Raw genomic sequence first — 17988 nt, 5'->3', positions numbered from 1 at the left:
CTGGGTCTGCAGGGAGTGGAGGTAAAGGCCGCCGTCTTCAAGGATGATCCTTGCGTGCCGAGTCTGTCCCTCCACGGCGTGGACGGCGAAGAGACGGCCAGCCTCCACCAGGCCCCTGGCACGCTGCGTTAGGCTGTGCAGGTCCTCGGCCTGCAGGAAGGAGGAGGCAGTAAGTCAGGCTGGCAGTTTGGAGAAGGGATACAAGATGTACATTTCAAAAGGCAGCAGCAGCAGCAGCAGCAGCAGCAGCAAACCTTTAGGCCTTGATCAGCCTGCTCAGTGTAAAGGGGGTTTTACATGAGGCAATTCACGGCTGCTTTTAGCCGGGATCGTGCAGCCGGGAGCGAAATGCAGCCGCGATTTGCTGAATTGCCGGAGCAGCCGGGAAGCCGGTGTGTGGGCCGCCTTGCCACCATTTTTCCCGGGTCAAATAAGAGCAACTCTCAATATAAAATTGAAAATAGGAGGAAAGTTGTTGGCAAGTGTTTTAGTAATAACCATTGACTGTCTGCCATTATGTACAATAAATAAATAAAATATTTACATTCATTTATGAAAATTGTGGAAAACAGATGAGGAACTTTATGTTTGTTTATGTGGTCAGTGAGACAGCCAGCGCCCCAGCACGAGTCTACCACAGCACCACAGCACCACAGCCTACCAGGCTATATACACCAGGCAATGAGGCAGCCAGCGCCCCAGCACGAGTCTACCACAGCACCACAGCACCACAGCCTGCCAGGCTATATACACCAGGCACTGAGGCAGCCAGCGCCCCAGCACGTGTGTACTACAGCACCACAGCACCACAGCACCACAGCCTGCCAGGCTATATACACCAGGCACTGAGGCAGCCAGCGCCCCAGCACGAGTCTACCACAGCACCACAGCACCACAGCCTGCCAGGCTATATACACCAGGCACTGAGGCAGCCAGCGCCCCAGCACGAGTCTACCACAGCACCACAGCACCACAGCCTGCCAGGCTATATACACCAGGCACTGAGGCAGCCAGCGCCCCAGCACGAGTCTACCACAGCACCACAGCACCACAGCACCACAGCCTGCCAGGCTATATACACCAGGCACTGAGGCAGCCAGCGCCCCAGCACGTGTGTACCACAGCACCACAGCACCACAGCCTGCCAGGCTATATACACCAGGCACTGAGGCAGCCAGCGCTCCAGCACGTGTGTACCACAGCACCAAAGCACCACAGCACCACAGCCTGCCAGGCTATATACACCAGGCACTGAGGCAGCCAGCGCCCCAGCACGTGTGTACTACAGCACCACAGCACCACAGCACCACAGCCTGCCAGGCTATATACACCAGGCACTGAGGCAGCCACCGCCCCAGCACGATTCTACCACAGCACCACAGCACCACAGCACCACAGCCTGCCAGGCTATATACACCAGGCACTGAGGCAGCCAGCGCCCCAGCACGTGTGTACCACAGCACCACAGCACCACAGCCTGCCAGGCTATATACACCAGGCACTGAGGCAGCCAGCGCCCCAGCACGTGTGTACTACAGCACCACAGCACCACAGCCTGCCAGGCTATATACACCAGGCACTGAGGCAGCCAGCGCCCCAGCACGTGTGTACCACAGCACCACAGCACCACAGCACCACAACCTGCCAGGCTATATACACCAGGCACTGAGGCAGCCAGCGCCCCAGCACGTGTGTACCACAGCACCACAGCACCACAGCCTGCCAGGCTATATACACCAGGCACTGAGGCAGCCAGCGCCCCAGCACGTGTGTACTACAGCACCACAGCACCACAGCACCACAGCCTGCCAGGCTATATACACCAGGCACTGAGGCAGCCAGCGCCCCAGCACGTGTGTACCACAGCACCACAGCACCACAGCCTGCCAGGCTATATACACCAGGCACTGAGGCAGCCAGCGCCCCAGCACGTGTGTACCACAGCACCACAGCACCACAGCCTGCCAGGCTATATACACCAGGCACTGAGGCAGCCAGCGCCCCAGCACGTGTGTACTACAGCACCACAGCACCACAGCACCACAACCTGCCAGGCTATATACACCAGGCACTGAGGCAGCCAGCGCCCCAGCACGTGTGTACCACAGCACCACAGCACCACAGCACCACAGCCTGCCAGGCTATATACACCAGGCACTGAGGCAGCCAGCGCCCCAGCACGTGTGTACCACAGCACCACAGCACCACAGCCTGCCAGGCTATATACACCAGGCACTGAGGCAGCCAGCGCCCCAGCACGTGTGTGCCACAGCACCACAGCACCACAGCCTGCCAGGCTATATACACCAGGCACTGAGGCAGCCAGCGCCCCAGCACGTGTGTACCACAGCACCACAGCACCACAGCCTGCCAGGCTATATACACCAGGCACTGAGGCAGCCAGCGCCCCAGCACGTGTGTACTACAGCACCACAGCACCACAGCACCACAACCTGCCAGGCTATATACACCAGGCACTGAGGCAGCCAGCGCCCCAGCACGTGTGTACCACAGCACCACAGCACCACAGCACCACAGCCTGCCAGGCTATATACACCAGGCACTGAGGCAGCCAGCGCCCCAGCACGTGTGTACCACAGCACCACAGCACCACAGCCTGCCAGGCTATATACACCAGGCACTGAGGCAGCCAGCGCCCCAGCACGTGTGTACCTCAGCACCACAGCACCGCACCACAGCACCACAGCCTGCCAGGCTATATACACCAGGACTGAGGCAGCCAGCACCCCAGCACGTGTGTACCACAGCACCACAGCACCACAGCACCACAGCCTGCCAGGCTATATACACCAGGCACTGAGGCAGCCAGCGCCCCAGCACGTGTGTAACACAGCACCACAGCACCACAGCACCACAGCCTGCCAGGCTATATACACCAGGCACTGAGGCAGCCAGCGCCCCAGCACGAGTCTACCACAGCACCACAGCACCACAGCCTGCCAGGCTATATACACCAGGCACTGAGGCAGCCAGCACCCCAGCACGTGTGTACCACAGCACCACAGCACCACAGCACCACAGCCTGCCAGGCTATATACACCAGGCACTGAGGCAGCCAGCGCCCCAGCACGTGTGTAACACAGCACCACAGCACCACAGCACCACAACCAGCCAGGCTATATACACCAGGCTAGTTGGGGGGACCTGAGGCGGTATTTTGCTGATTTTCCTTGGAATGACTACTGCTTCCGTGTCAGAGACCCGTCTTTGTGTGCTGAGCGCATAACAGAGGTGATAGTGTCTGGCATGGAGGCGTACATTCCTCACTCTTTTTCTCGTCCTAAACCTTCTAAACCTTGGTTTAACACAGCTTGTTCTCGTGCTATACATGATAGAGAGGTGGCCCACAAAAGGTACTTAAGCCTTCCATCACCAGAATCTCATGCACTTTATATTTCTGCTCGGAACCATGCCAAGTCTGTTCTCCAACTAGCCAAAAACTCCTTCATTAACAGAAAATGTCAAAACCTTTCAAGATCTAACTCCCCTCGTGATTTCTGGCATCTAGCCAAAAATATCTCCAATAACTTTGCTTCTTCTTCTTTCCCTCCTCTATTTCAACCAGATGGCACCACTACTATCACATCTATTTCTAAAGCTGAACTCTTCGCTCAAACCTTTGCTAAAAACTCTACCTTGGACGATTCTGGGCTTGTTCCTCCCTCTCCTCCACCCTCTGACTACTTCATGCCACTTATTAAAATTCTTCGCAATGATGTTTTCCATGCCCTCGCTGGCCTAAACCCTCGGAAGGCTTATGGTCCTGATGGGATCCCTCCTATTGTTCTCCGAAACTGTGCCTCCGTGCTTGCACCTTGCCTAGTCAAACTCTTTCAGCTCTGTCTGTCAACATCTACCTTTCCTTCTTGCTGGAAGTTTGCCTACATTCAACCTGTTCCTAAAAAGGGTGACCGTTCTAATTCCTTAAACTACCGTCCTATTGCTTTAATTTCCTGCCTATCTAAAGTTTTTCAATTTATCCTCAACAGGAAGATTCTTAAACATCTATCACTTCACAACCTTCTATGTGATCGCCAGTATGGGTTCCGTCAAGGCCGCTCTACTGGTGATCTTCTGGCTTTCCTTACTGAGTCTTGGTCATCCTCTTTTAGAGATTTTGGTAAAACTTTTGCTGTTGCCTTGGACATATCAAAAGCTTTTGATAGAGTCTGGCACAAAGTTTTGATTTCCAAACTACCCTCCTACGGTTTTTATCCTTCTCTCTGTAACTTCATCTCAAGTTTCCTTTCTGACCGTTCTATTGCTGCTGTGGTAGACGGTCACTGTTCTTCTCCTAAATCTATTAACAGTGGTGTTCCTTAGGGTTCTGTCCTGTCATTCACTCTCTTTTTATTATTCATTAATGATCTTCTAAACCAAACTTCTTGTCCTATCCACTCCTACACTGATGATACCACCCTGCACTTTTCCACGTCTTTTCATAGACGTCCAACCCTTCAGGAGGTAAACATTTCACGCAGGGAAGCCACAGAACGCTTGACTTCTGATCTTTTTAAAATTTCTGATTGGGGCAGAGCAAACTTGGTATTGTTCAGTGTCTCAAAAACTCAATTCCTCCATCTATCAACTCGACACAACCTTCCAGACAACTATCCCCTCTTCTTCAATGACACTCAACTGTCCCCCTCTTCTACACTGAACATCCTCGGTCTGTCCTTTACTTATAATCTGAACTGGAAACTTCACATCTCATCTCTAGCTAAAACAGCTTCTATGAAGTTAGGTGTTCTGAGACGTCTCCGCCAGTTTTTCTCAGCCTCCCAGCTGCTAACTCTGTACAAGGGCCTTATCCGTCCATGTATGGAGTATGCTTCACATGTCTGGGGGGGTTCCACTCATACTGCTCTTCTAGACAGGGTGGAATCAAAAGCTTTTCGTCTCATCAACTCCTCTCCTCTAACTGACTGTCTTCAGCCTCTCTCTCACCGCCGCAATGTTGCATATCTAGCTGTCTTCTACCGCTATTTTCATGCTAACTGCTCTTCTGATCTTGCTAACTGCATGCCTCCCCTCCTTCCGCGGCCTCGCTGCACAAGACTTTCTTCTTTCTCTCACCCCTATTCTGTCCACCTCTCTAACGCAAGAGTTAACCAGTATTCTCAGTCATTCATCCCTTTCTCTGGTGAACTCTGGAACTCCCTGCCTGCTTCTGTATTTCCACCTTCCTATGACTTGAATTCCTTCAAGAGGGAGGTTTCAAGACACTTACTTATCCATCAATTTTTGACCACTGCTTTGACCCTTTTATGGGACTGGCATTTTAGTGGGCATTTTTTTTTTTTTTTTTTAGATTTTTGTTGCCCTTGGCCAGTATCCTTCTTACATAAAAAAAAAAAATGTGAAGGCTTTCGACTGACCAGCCGGCTGGAAAAACAGCCCCTTCAAACCCACCTTAGCACACCACCCCACACTGGCAGGAGAGAGAGAGAGAGAGAGAGAGAGAGAGAGAGAGAGAGAGAGAGAGAGCCGTGAGCCGCGCACCAAGAGCAGCGCTGACAGGCAACAGTGACACTCGTGACTTGACACACTCACCGTCAGGGGCGGCGCCAGCAGAGCCTTCAGCCTATCCGCGATGGAGGAGGCCTCGGGCCAGGCTGCTGGGAGGCTGGAGTCCCCCGAGGCTGCAGCAGCAGTGCCCGCTGCCTCCAGGGCTGCCTGTGTGGCAGCGGCGGCAGCGGTGGCGGCCTGCAGGGCTGCGCGCGATGCCTCTGCCACCTGAAACACAGCACGGCAGTGTGTGTGTGTGTGTGTGTGTGTGTGTGTGTGTGTGGCACCGTGCAAACGGAGGGACGTATGGTGAAGGCCTGGCCTGTGGTAAATAAGTTAGGCAGGAGTGTTGATAATGGTGGTTTGAAGTAAGTGTTTGTAATTAGTTTAATACTGTGTACCACTGTGTAACTCAACAAGTGACTGATGAAGTGTTGACGCGCTACTTGGAGTTTAATGTTTTAACATTGTTGTGGAGTAAAGCACATGTTTGGGACTACAAACACTGTGTTGTATGTGAGTGTTGTATGCACAGCTTGAGGTGTGCTCAATAAACTCACTCACTCACTGACCGTGGCCAGAGGAGTGACCTGCAAGCACAACAAGTGTGAGGCCACACCCACCTTGGTGACGGTGGTGACGGCGTGGACGTCGGGAAACACTCCCAGACACCCCTCTGTCTGACTGTCCTTCTCCACCAGAAGTTCTGTGTCCTCAATGACCTCGTAAGCTTCCTGCCGTGTTGCGGCCGTGCGCAGCGACTGTAGCGCGGCGTGCAGCTGCTGCTCCTTCTGCCGCACCTCCTCCTGCCTGCCCTCCACCCGGGACTCCTCGCGGTGCACCGCTTCCCGGGCACTCTTGCTCTGGTCCACCAGCGTCTGCAGCTCGTCTTGCAGCCGCTGCTGGCGACTGCTCCAGCCACCGAGGGTTGTCAGGTACTCGGCCAGCTGGCTCTGCTCCTCCTGGCAGGAGCGGATGGCAGCCAGGACCTTCGCCTCTTGCTCCTGCAGCAGGGACTGTGCCCTCTTGCTGAGTCCCGTTGTCGCCTTTGGTGCAGGCCGTGTCACTGGTGGGGCTGCCTGCTTCCCTGGCTCGGCTGGCAGAGAGGCCAGTCTTCTCAGTCTCCTGATAAGGCCCTCCGTAATATAGGAGATGGGGAACTGGCCCGCCTCGGGCACGGCGTGACTCGCCCGGCAGGTGGGGCACGTGACGGCACCCTGCTGCTTCAGTCCGTCAATGCACGGCGAGCACACTGTATGGCCACAGGGCAGAGTGCGTGGCCGCCTGAGGGTGTCGTCAAAGGTGTTGAGGCACACTGGACAGTCCTCCACGTTGTCGTCCTGCAACAAAGAGGCGGCGTGAGGGATACACTGCACACAGCCCGGCACGCTCCCCACACCAAACACCTCATGCTGCTGCTGCTGCTGCTGCTGCTGCTGCTGTCAATCTTTCCTCCACCATTAACCCCTCACCTTCATGTTTTCCCCCTCATTCACAACCACTCATTTAATATATATATATATATATATATATATATATATATATATATATATATATATATATATATATATATATATATATATATATATATATATATATATATATATATATATATATATATAATTCCAGTACTGCTGAGAACAACACTCACCATGGCTCAGGCTGCCTGCCTCTGTGTTACTGGCCTTCCTTCAGGCTGCCTGGCTCTGTGTTGCTGCCCTTGCTTCAGGCTGTCTGGCTCTGTGTTGCTGGCCTTCCTTCAGGCTGCCTGCCTCTGTGTTGCTGGCCTTCCTTCAGGCTGCCTGCCTCTGTGTTGCTGGCCTTGCTTCAGGCTGCCTGCCTCTGTGTTGCTGGCCCTCCTTCAGGCTGCCTGCCTCTGTGTTGCTGGCCTTCCTTCAGGCTGCCTGCCTCTGTGTTGCTGGCCTTCCTTCAGGCTGCCTGGCTCTGTGTTGCTGGCCCTCCTTCAGGCTGCCTGCCTCTGTGTTGCTGGCCTTCCTTCAGGCTGCCTGCCTCTGTGTTGCTGGCCCTCCTTCAGGCTGCCTGCCTCTGTGTTGCTGGCCTTCCTTCAGGCTGCCTGCCTCTGTGTTGCTGGCCTTCCTTCAGGCTGCCTGCCTCTGTGTTGCTGGCCCTCCTTCAGGCTGCCTGCCTCTGTGTTGCTGGCCTTCCTTCAGGCTGCCTGCCTCTGTGTTGCTGGCCTTCCTTCAGGCTGCCTGCCTCTGTGTTGCTGGCCTTCCTTCAGGCTGCCTGCCTCTGTGTTGCTGGCCCTCCTTCAGGCTGCCTGCCTCTGTGTTGCTGGCCTTCCTTCAGGCTGCCTGCCTCTGTGTTGCTGGCCTTCCTTCAGGCTGCCTGCCTCTGTGTTGCTGGCCCTCCTTCAGGCTGCCTGCCTCTGTGTTGCTGGCCTTCCTTCAGGCTGCCTGCCTCTGTGTTGCTGCCCTTGCTTCAGGTTGCCTGCCTCTGTGTTGGTGCCACAATGCGCGTCACACTCCGCCTCCTTGCTCCTGATTGGATGGAGATGCAATTCACCAGTTAGTCAAGAAATAAGCTCACTTAAAGTTATAGTAAAATGAACCAAAGTAATGGCAAATAAACCTTATTGCAATGGAAGCCGTGTGGGGACAACAGGTCGCTGTAAGGCACACACGCTTGCAGGCACCTTGTTGTTGTGCGAGCGTGTCAAGCAAAGGGTGGTGATGCCGACGTGCGCTTCATGTGGCTCACTCACGGGGAGGGAAGCATTAATGAAGAACTAAAGGAATTATTATTGAGAAATTATGATGCGGTGAGAGGGGCAGCAGGGGCGGATGAGGAGCAACTTCAACACCTATGTTTCTCCGCGTCACCAGCGCCGCCAGGTGATGTCGCCAGAGGTACTACGTGTCCACGCCACCGCCAACAGTCCACAGGTGAGTTAAGACAAGAGTGATAAGATTACTACTCGTATCACACCTGTGGCGGCGGGGAGTTGGGGAGGTGGCCACTGGAAGAATCGCAGTATCTGGTAACTTCCATCGCCTCTCATGTCGAGGAAAAGCTGCCACACTGATACCCGAAGCAACTCCCGCCTTGTCTGGCAGCTGACTTTCATGTCACTGCTGAACTGACCGACCATCAACGTGAACAACACAAACATTACTTTTATTCCGCTCTATAGAAGTATTCTTTCCTTAACATTTGAATAACAATTACCTCTCAGATCCGTGATGGAACAAATGCTCCTCACCGAGGTGTGGTCCTCTTATTGATGAGATACTGTCCTGTCTGTTGTGAGTGATGCAACACACATCACTGTCACTGGCGCCGCCACGCTGTAATGTCGTGTTTCCATGTTGCGCGGTGTTGGTGCGTCCCTAATCTATAAGACTGGCTTTTGTGGGTTCAAGGGAACGCTTTAAGTTTCTATAATTTTTACCTAATTTGTGTCATTTACATATATTTACACTCAGACGATCATATACGACTTCCGACAACAACGAAAATCTACGAAAATAGTTTCATCTCTCTTCAGATAAACACCATTAAATATCTGGAACACTTCACATTACACTTCCGATTCAAATCATTTCACATATTTAACACTCACTGATAAATCACATCCTACACAAACCTGGCAGCTAATATTCAATGAGGAACACATCCCACACCTACCCAATCCCTCTCTGTCAATATATAACACCAACATTTTACTGTGACTGCATTGCAACTGTGTGGCACCTTATGCCCATCCTGACCCTCTCTGGTCTGACAGCTCTGTCTAGCTTGTCTCTCTGTCTGTTTCTGTCTATTCCCGTCTCCTACACCTTGTAATATACACGTTATGTTATAGCAACCTTTTGCCCCAACAAGGCTTCCGTTGTTATAATATTTATTTTCCAATATTTCGATCATTTAGTTCATTTTCCTGTAACTTTCAATAAGGTTAATTTTCGAGTAAGTATATTTATTTCCTCATACTTTGATCATACAGTTCATTTTCCTATACTTTCCGCAAGATCCATTTTCAAGTAACTATATTTATCTTCCCATACTTCGATCATACAGTTTATTTTCCCTTAACTTTCACTAAGGTTCATTCTCGAGTAGCTTTGGTAATCGCATCTTCTAATCAGGAACAAGGAGGCGGCGGTTCCTATGGTGTGCCGGCTGTCCGTGTTGTCCACATCATCTGCTTCCGGTGACCTCTGCTTCCCTCGTATACTAATTCAGTGATGGTCACCTGAGTACCTCTTCTTGTAATCTTGTGCTAATCTCAAGCTTTGTTAGTGTTGTGATGACTCACCGCATTTTGTTGTTCTCCTCGGTGGCCACGTCTCGTCTCTTCTTGCTACCTGTTGTTGTGTTTATCATCTTCTTCCCTCATTTATTCTTTCTACTTTTTATTTCCTTCTTCATTTCTTCATTCTTGTTTCATTCTTCTTTCACCTTACGTGTTTTATTTTGTCTTGTTTCCTTGGGTTAAAACAGTAAATATGAGCAATGAGTCCCTAGAAGACTTTTTGAACGACAGCCACGATGATGAACGCTTCCTGCAGCACTCTGGACGTGTCGCTCGCTCTTACCTCAGTGACGACTCTCGCCTCACTCTCGCCTCGTCACCAGATATCTAGGTCTGGGATGCACAAAACAAGGAAATGACGCTTGGTGAGTCTAACCTGAATAAAATTTTCCTAGTGTTTTTAGATGCTGTGTAGGAAATACATGATTTACCAACGCCAAAATGTTGTCTCTGTTTGAGCATAAGTGTGACAGGGATATATTTACCTACATGAGGCCTGACAGGCCGTGACTGAGGGGAAGGCTGAGGGTAGTAAATCGTTCAGCCTGTTAAAGACTGCTATGTCATCTCCTGAAATGCCCTCCCTTAAAGACCCTGGCCAAGACCAGCCAGGGCACAGTCGCTGAGTGGTGGCGGGAGGCGCTGGCCAGTCGCCGCTCAGCATCACGGAGGTCAACCACCACCACCACCACCACCTCGTTTTCCACTTCCTCCTCTTCTTCCTCCTGCAAGTGTCGTGTCATCCTTTTGTTTATTTACAGTGAAGCCAAGGCTATGACCACATTTTCCGAGTAACCTCTTCACTCACTTCTACTGAAGGTTGCAGAACAGCTGATAAGGGCGTCCTCCCACAGCCTGAAAACAGCTATCATGCTATAGATAACGCTGGCAGGCCTTCAGTCAGGCGGCCAGCAGAAGCAGCAGCAACAGCAACTGCAACAGAAGTAGTAGTAGTAGTAGTAGTAGTAGTAGTAGTAGTAGTAGTAGTAGTAGTAGTAGTAGTAGTAGTAGTTGTTGTTGTTGTAGCAGTAGTGTAACCGGTAATAATTTTTTTAGTTTGTTTCTGTTTCCGCTAATGTGTTCCGTTTTCTATAACTTGTTTTTATCTCTACAGGCTTGTGTTGCACTTTCTCAGATAAACTTGTGTGCCCCATTGTGCTTTCTGTCACTCCTGTCACTACATCTGGTAACTTTGCTGTTGTTCTTCATTAGTCATACCTGGTGCAATGCAAAGTTGGGCTGTCTATCCTGTATATGGATGAGTGTGAGGAAATACTGAACTGCCTTTAAGGCACAGGGAAGTGGATAGTTGTATCAACATGAAAATTTTATTGTATGTAAATCTTAATATTGATATGTTTATGCCACAGTTTCAGCTCGTATCTGTGAAAAGAAAAAAAGAAAAAATTAAAAACCCTAGAAATAACATGTCATCATCTTAATTAAATAGGCTCAAACAGTTTAAGAGATAGGATAATTTTAAAACTAGGAATTTATAGCCTATTAAATTGTCTACATCATTTACTATCCACTTTTTTAAATTTTTGCATATGTAATCCTTTTAACCCACAGTGAATATGCGGTCAGTTTTTTTGTCAGTTGCAAGTTGTTAATAAAATTAATAATAAATTAAAAAAAGTAATAAAAAAATACTAAAATACGTCTATAAAGCAATTCAAGACAAAGAAAACAAGACAAAAATTAAGAAAATCGGATTATAAATAAAATAGATAGAAATTAAAGCACAGTGAGTGGCAAACATTTACGTTTGGAGAAAAACGCCCCTGAAGACTCGTCAGAACCCGCCTGCAGCGTACACGAGATCTTTCTGGAGTTTCTTGTTTCTCATCCTCAATCTTGGTTTCACATTCATCTTGGCATCTTGATTCTTCAAGTATTTGCTCATCAATGTGGTGTGTTCTACTCCAAGAAGTGAATCCAGGCAACTGGGCGGGGTGTTGGCATGCGGTGACGCCTGCGAACTCGACCCCGCTACAACCACATCTTCTTCTATAGAGGGTGGTGTTGTATTTCTTCTTCTTTTCTTTTCTTCTCGAGCCTTCTCTAGCCCTTACCTTCGCTGCTCCACGAATCTCTTCCTCTTTGGCATTTTGCAAAAGCAACAAAATGCTGATGAAAGACGGATGACGCGATGACACATACTCCCTCAATAACAGCTGGGAGCAGCACTGAGGCTGCGTTCCCACCAAGCCACTCAATTCCATTCAATTCCATTCAATTCACGTCATTCAATTCTTTTTCAATGAACACCGTTCCAACCAACGCCATCAGCTTACTTTTCATTCAGGTCATCTAGTATGCAATAAGCCTTCGTGCGAGATGGACGTCAGTGACCTAGCAAGAATAACATTGTTGTTGTTGCAGCGGCGTAGAAGGCGTAGGAAACAAAGGAATATGTGGATGCATCCCATTAATAGCAGGAGAGCACAATTTGGGACATTTGCACATTTGTTCCCAGATTTGCTCAATAATCCAGATAAATTTCATGATTTCTTCAGGATTGACAAGGAGAAATTTAAGCAGTTGGTCGAGTTAAAGGCCTTTCAACAAACGCTAACAAAACGCTCCTGACTCCTTTAATTAAGAATAAGACTAATCACTAATCCTTACATTCATCTGAGCTTCTCCATAACCACCTATAACATAACCATTTGCTATACGTCCTCTATAAATAACCTAACCTAACTTTAGCTAACTTAAGCTAAACCAATCTAACCTAAGCTAAACTAACCTAAGCTAAACTAAAGCTAAACTAAACTAAGCTAACCTAACCTAAATTTACCTAACTTAAGCTAACCTAGTAGCCTAATCTAAGCTAAACTAACCTAATCCAACTCGAGCTTTCCTAACTTATTTTATCCTAACCTTGCTATACGTCCACTACACCTTTTTCACCAATACATTTTGTCACTCCAGGGGAAAAAATACATCCCTGTCATAGCTATACAAGTCTCACTCTCCCTCCCTGTTTACCTTAATAGTCGAATGATTGTCATTCAAGAGAGAAAAATGGAACCAGATGCATCATTGAATGAGAATGGCCAGGAATTGAATGGAATGGAATTGAATTGAATGACCCGGTGGGAACGCTTACATAGGAATTAACGTGATCCATCATAGCCACTCATGAATGACAATGAATTGAATGGAATGGAATTGAATTTAATGGTTTGGTGGGAACGCACCCTGAGGTTGGAAAGGGAGGAATCAATGATGTGTTACCATATGAGTGAGCAAGTAATTTTCATATGTTTGATTTTTCATGGATTTCTCTCGAATTTTTTCCAAAAAAAATACCACTGCCTGCGGTCTGAGAGAGTAAATTAACCTTTTACGGGTGAATGGGCGTGTAAACACTTATAATTGAGATACTCAAATGAAATTAACACAGTGTTGCCATATGACTGAGCTAGTGGTTGGTATATTTTTCATTTTTCATGATTTTTCGAGATTTTCCATGTTATTTCGTTGCCCCGCGCCTTAACTCGTAGTAAGGTGTTATTCACGTCACATGACGTGCTCCTGTTGGGTACGTCCACAGGTTTCTCACGTCACATGACGTTTTTCACGTTTTGCACTTGCTTGCTCTGTGTGGGCAATAACTATTCCTGTGGGAGTGTCTGGCATATCACTCGAGCTTTACTTTTCCCAGCAAACACTAATTCTTCATCACTTACTTCCTCGCTTTCAGCATCGCCTTCTCCACTATACACATAACCTTTATCTTTATTGCTATCATCTAGAGCAATGGTTCTCAAACTTTTTTCATGAGCGACCCTATTTGGACATTTCATTCCTTCGCGACCCATGATTGGTTCATATGTGATGAAGTTGTAGAATAAACCAATAAGAACGAAATATTATTATTATTATTAGTTAGTAAATATAGTAAGTAGCATATGAAGTAAGATATTATATAATTTTACACACACACACACACACACACACACACACACACACACACTACTCACACAAATGATTGCAAACGGCACAACCTCCCTCGCCTGCGGTCGATGGAAAACAGACACCGCGCACGAGCCTGCATGGGCCCACTGCCAGTCCAACATACGCGTTTGATACAGGAGTCATTCCTGTCAGAGACACCATTACGTGGGGCCCAGGAGGAGGGAGGTGGGGGGAAGATGAACATACATAACAAAAGTAATTTGTGGTTAAAGAAGAATAATTCAATTAAGTAACTGAAATACACTGAAACACTGAAAGCATGATAATGCTCCTGTGTCCCTGCGACCCATCAAAATTGATCTCGCGACCCAACTTTGGGTACCCATAGTTTGAGAACCACTGAATTCTAGATTCTAGAGGGTCATCACTATCAGAGCTACCAGAATAATCAACAAATCTTCCATCATACTCGCTGATATTTGAAAAAAACGTCACGTGATATGACAAACCTGTCGGCGTACCCGGCAGGAACACATAAGAAAATAATCATTATGTGCTAAAAATGTTGCTGGAAAAATAAGAGTGGAAAGTGTATCAACAACGGGGAGTACATCTGGCAACGGCGCGGGAATTCCTGACGTGACTCACCGGTGTTGGGGTTTAAAAATAGTGAACTGCGCATTTCAAAATGTCTTCATTATTTTACAGAGATGGTTCTGAATTGTTTGGGGTAGGAAAAAAAAATTTGTACTATGTAAAATAATGAAACACGTTACGGGTCGTATTAAACGCTTCCTCGTCCCCTCTCCACAGTTTTCAGGAAGCTCTACTGACAACGCTGTGGTTTTCAAGGACGTTCTAATAATTGTGATAATTTTTAACAAGCAATTCCGTATAATCAGTGAGGAAAACACTTATTGGAATGCGAGTGTTCACCTCTGTGCCATTTGAAAACTGTGTGTGTGAGAGAAGGAAGGGTTTGGTACAAGCCGAATTTCTTGATTAGAGGAACAAATGCATGGCACGCCTTAACGTTCCTCTCTTGAGACAAAAAAAAAAAAGAGTAAATAAATAAATAAATAAGATAAATAAATAAAAATAAATAAATAAATAAAGGGGAAATGTAGAGTTAGGGTGAGAGGTCTTGAGTTCCAGACCTCCAGCGTGATCGTAATTGGGTGAATGTACTTGTGAGAGACGGAGATAAATAGATAAATAAATAAAATAAAAATAAAAATCGCGATTGTTATAGAAAAAGAAGCAAGAAGGGAAGAGTTTTGGTTTGTGTGAGCAGGAAGGGTTAGCTGTGGTGAGTGTGAAGGCAGCTGTAACAAACATGAGGCATTTGTCAACAGAATCTGAATGGTAAGTGTGTTGTGGAAGTGTTCAGTGTATGCGTGTATGTAGCCCACGTGTATGACTTTGTTGTTGTTGTTTAGTGAGCACTGTGGAGTGTTCGGCTTCCCCCGTCCAATGCAACATCTTGAAAAGGTAAATTATTCATCGTATTCCGTGACTGTGAGTCAGCGATTCATCAGCGTGTTGCCCCAGGCGGGGTGAAGTGGTAGTGTAGTAGCGGGGCGGGGCGGGGCGGATGGCGGAGCCTAGTGGAGCGAGGGTGGAGGTGATGGGAGGCCCCCCGCGGCAGAAGAGTACTAAGCGCCATCGTTAGCAAAATGGCGTTTTTTGCCTCATCAGGTGCTCCAAGGCTTAATGCGCATTTTGGTGGAGATAGTATACTTTTTCCACCATGTTAACAAGGTTCAATTTCCCGTTGTTTGCAAAGTATTTTTTTCCTTAGCGACTAGGTGTTGACTTGGTGTTGGAAGTCGCCCGTGCAGAAGCGTACTATCTCCATCCAGCCAATGAGAGACCGCGGAGTGCTGTGACGTCAGAGCGCTGAGCCAATGAGAGCGCCGTATCTTCTCCCGCCTCAGCCCCGCTCTGCCTCAATCTAGTTGCATTGTGGAAGAGAGTATTCCTCCATTCTCACGTCCCATTATTGCGTTGATTATTCACCCATAATGGAATTATCAGACGTTGATAGCCCTCCTACCTCTCCTGATGTTGCTGGCCCCTCAGCAGGTCGCAAACGCCAGCGAACACCAGCAAGACCCAGAAATACACAAGCCCCATAGCCCTCAGACCTGAGAAAGTGCGTGACCTACAATCTCTCCTCGCACTCATGCCCCAAAATGCCCATCCATTCTACCGGTCCATCATCGACGCCCAAGCAGGTGATGTCAATAGCACTCAAGATGATGGTGAACACGACAACTTGGATGAACTGTTGGAGTACGAATCGTAAAGGCATTGAGGGGTGGGGGGGAGGGGGGAAGTGTGTAATAAACAATGAAAGTTAGTGATACCTGTAATAAAGAAAGGGAAAGTTAGTGTTACCTCAAGATTGTGTGAAGTGAGAAGTGAAAGATACCAAGACACCAATATCATTGAACATAGCTGAGTAAAAACTAAAAAAAAAAAAAAAAAAATACGAATCAATAATGGAAATGTTTATTTTTTTCCAGATGATGATTTTTTTATTTCCTCTGTTTTAATGTCATGTTATAGGTGTGTTTCAGGGCTTTAATTTGGTGTATATAACTTTACTCTAGCTTTATTGTACGGCTATTGACATTTTCGTAAAAGTTACAAAACTTTGACCTTCATTTCTGGCGAATATTGATTTTGGCACTTAGTACTCTTCTGCCGCGGGGGGCCTCATTGGGCGAGATGTGGAGTTTGCTTCATTGTGCACTGGAGGGTTTTTTGTACTGGAGTTTGCATCAAGTTAAGGAACACAGCAGTAACAGTGGTAGTGTGCAATAGGCGCCGGATATATATATATATATATATATATATATATATATATATATATATATATATATATATATATATATATATATATATATATATATATATATATATATATATATATATTCTGCTGTATTACTGAACTTAGCGAGGAATGGTGACATAGACTTACGAGTGTTATATAAGCAAATGCATATTTTCACTATTTAAACATAAGTACACATTTGTCACCTCTCTCTCTCTCTCTCTCTCTCTCTCTCTCTCTCTCTCTCTCTCTCTCTCTCTCTCTCTCTCTCTAACACGGCATATTTTTTTTTAGTTTTGCGTTTATGATGAGTATTCTATATGTAATAGTATTTCTAATCATAATCTCTTGTAAGTCTCATAATGAGCAATTTAAAACAGGTTGTGAGCAGGATTATGGCGCACACTTGGTAAGTGGCGGCCCTTCACTCAGTTAACACGGTGTAAGGAGGTGTATTGGTGCTTTATACACCAAAAACTTGTCTGGCTGTTTTCTTTCCATATGAGCTGATGTAAGGCATGTACCGGTGGGTTTCTGTCTTGTTAAGTAAAGGATTAGGTTAGTGCGTAGTGTTTACCTCTTTAGTGCTTCACAAAAAAGTGCCACTCAGCCACAACTCTTATGTAAGTCTTTGTAGTACACTACTGCACAAAACTTATGTCATTTCCCTGTAGATCTTGTTTGTATTTTTATTCCAGTATGCTCAAGCCCACGGGTGATTTCTTTCATTGATATGCAGGCCTCACGTACACTTCATTCTTTGTCAGTGTCGTGCTGTATTCGCGGTGATCAGTGAACTGCTGGCTGATGCAGATCTAGTCTTCTCTTGGGGACTTATTGTCTGCATGTTGACAGGCTGGATCAGCAGAGGAGCCGACACCGCACAGCTCGGCGCTCTTCCCCTGTGCCTGAGCAACACTGCGCTGACACGTCTGTCCGATGCAGGGAGGAGACAGCAAGCGAGAGGCGAGGCTGGGCGGAGTTTGGACATGTCAGGCAGTCAGTGTTCTTAACTAGAGTAAATACAATTGAGAAAAGTAATATACGTGGGGAAAAGGTTTTCAGTTCAGGTTTCCCATGAGATGAAAGTAAAAGGCATATAGAAAGGTTTGGGTAAGCAATTACAGATTCAATTATGGTAGAATGTTTGTGGAAAAGGGAAATTGCTACATGTTGAGTGTCTTGTTGGGCAATGGAAGTAAGTGAAAGGAAGGAGAGGCTTTGCTGAGTCTAGCTATGTCTGAGTATTACTGTACGTGATTAGGATAGAGTTGTGAGAATAATTTTTTTTTATTTTTTATTTCTACTCATATTTCAATAGTTCTAGAAATAATACCTTCACATATAGCATGTGACATGGAGGGTGTATTTCACCTGTTAATTTTTAGAGTGATTTTTATATTGTGTGCCCTTTACTTTC

At 47.2% G+C, this 17988-nt stretch overlaps 1 protein-coding gene across 10 annotated transcripts in view; it reads right to left on the bottom strand.

Annotated features, from left to right (window-relative positions):
• The window catches only part of LOC135097435 (E3 ubiquitin-protein ligase TRIM56-like), a 17819-nt gene extending 3914 nt beyond the window's left edge, over positions 1-13905 (bottom strand). For 2 of the 10 annotated variants that reach the window (XM_063999351.1, XM_063999341.1), the window contains exons 1-4: positions 13795-13905; positions 6153-6869; positions 5575-5757; positions 1-150 (exon numbers count right to left, since the gene is read on the bottom strand). The exon at positions 1-150 is cut by the window's left edge and continues 30 nt beyond it. In XM_063999351.1, coding sequence (XP_063855421.1) covers positions 1-150; positions 5575-5757; positions 6153-6869; positions 13795-13890 — 1146 coding nt within the window. In that variant the 5' untranslated portion in view covers positions 13891-13905. Of the gene's footprint in view, positions 151-5574; positions 5758-6152; positions 6870-7180; positions 8028-8118; positions 11186-11568; positions 13749-13794 lie in introns of those variants that run through there. The other 8 variants (XM_063999343.1, XM_063999347.1, XM_063999346.1 and 5 more) reach the window with 8 other exon arrangements.
• Between the last annotated feature and the right edge of the window lie 4083 nt (positions 13906-17988).

Source organism: Scylla paramamosain, unplaced genomic scaffold, assembly GCF_035594125.1.
Source record: "Scylla paramamosain isolate STU-SP2022 unplaced genomic scaffold, ASM3559412v1 Contig19, whole genome shotgun sequence".
NCBI classification, from domain to species: Eukaryota; Metazoa; Arthropoda; class Malacostraca; order Decapoda; family Portunidae; genus Scylla; species Scylla paramamosain.
This window is presented reverse-complemented; position numbering and strand designations above follow the sequence as displayed.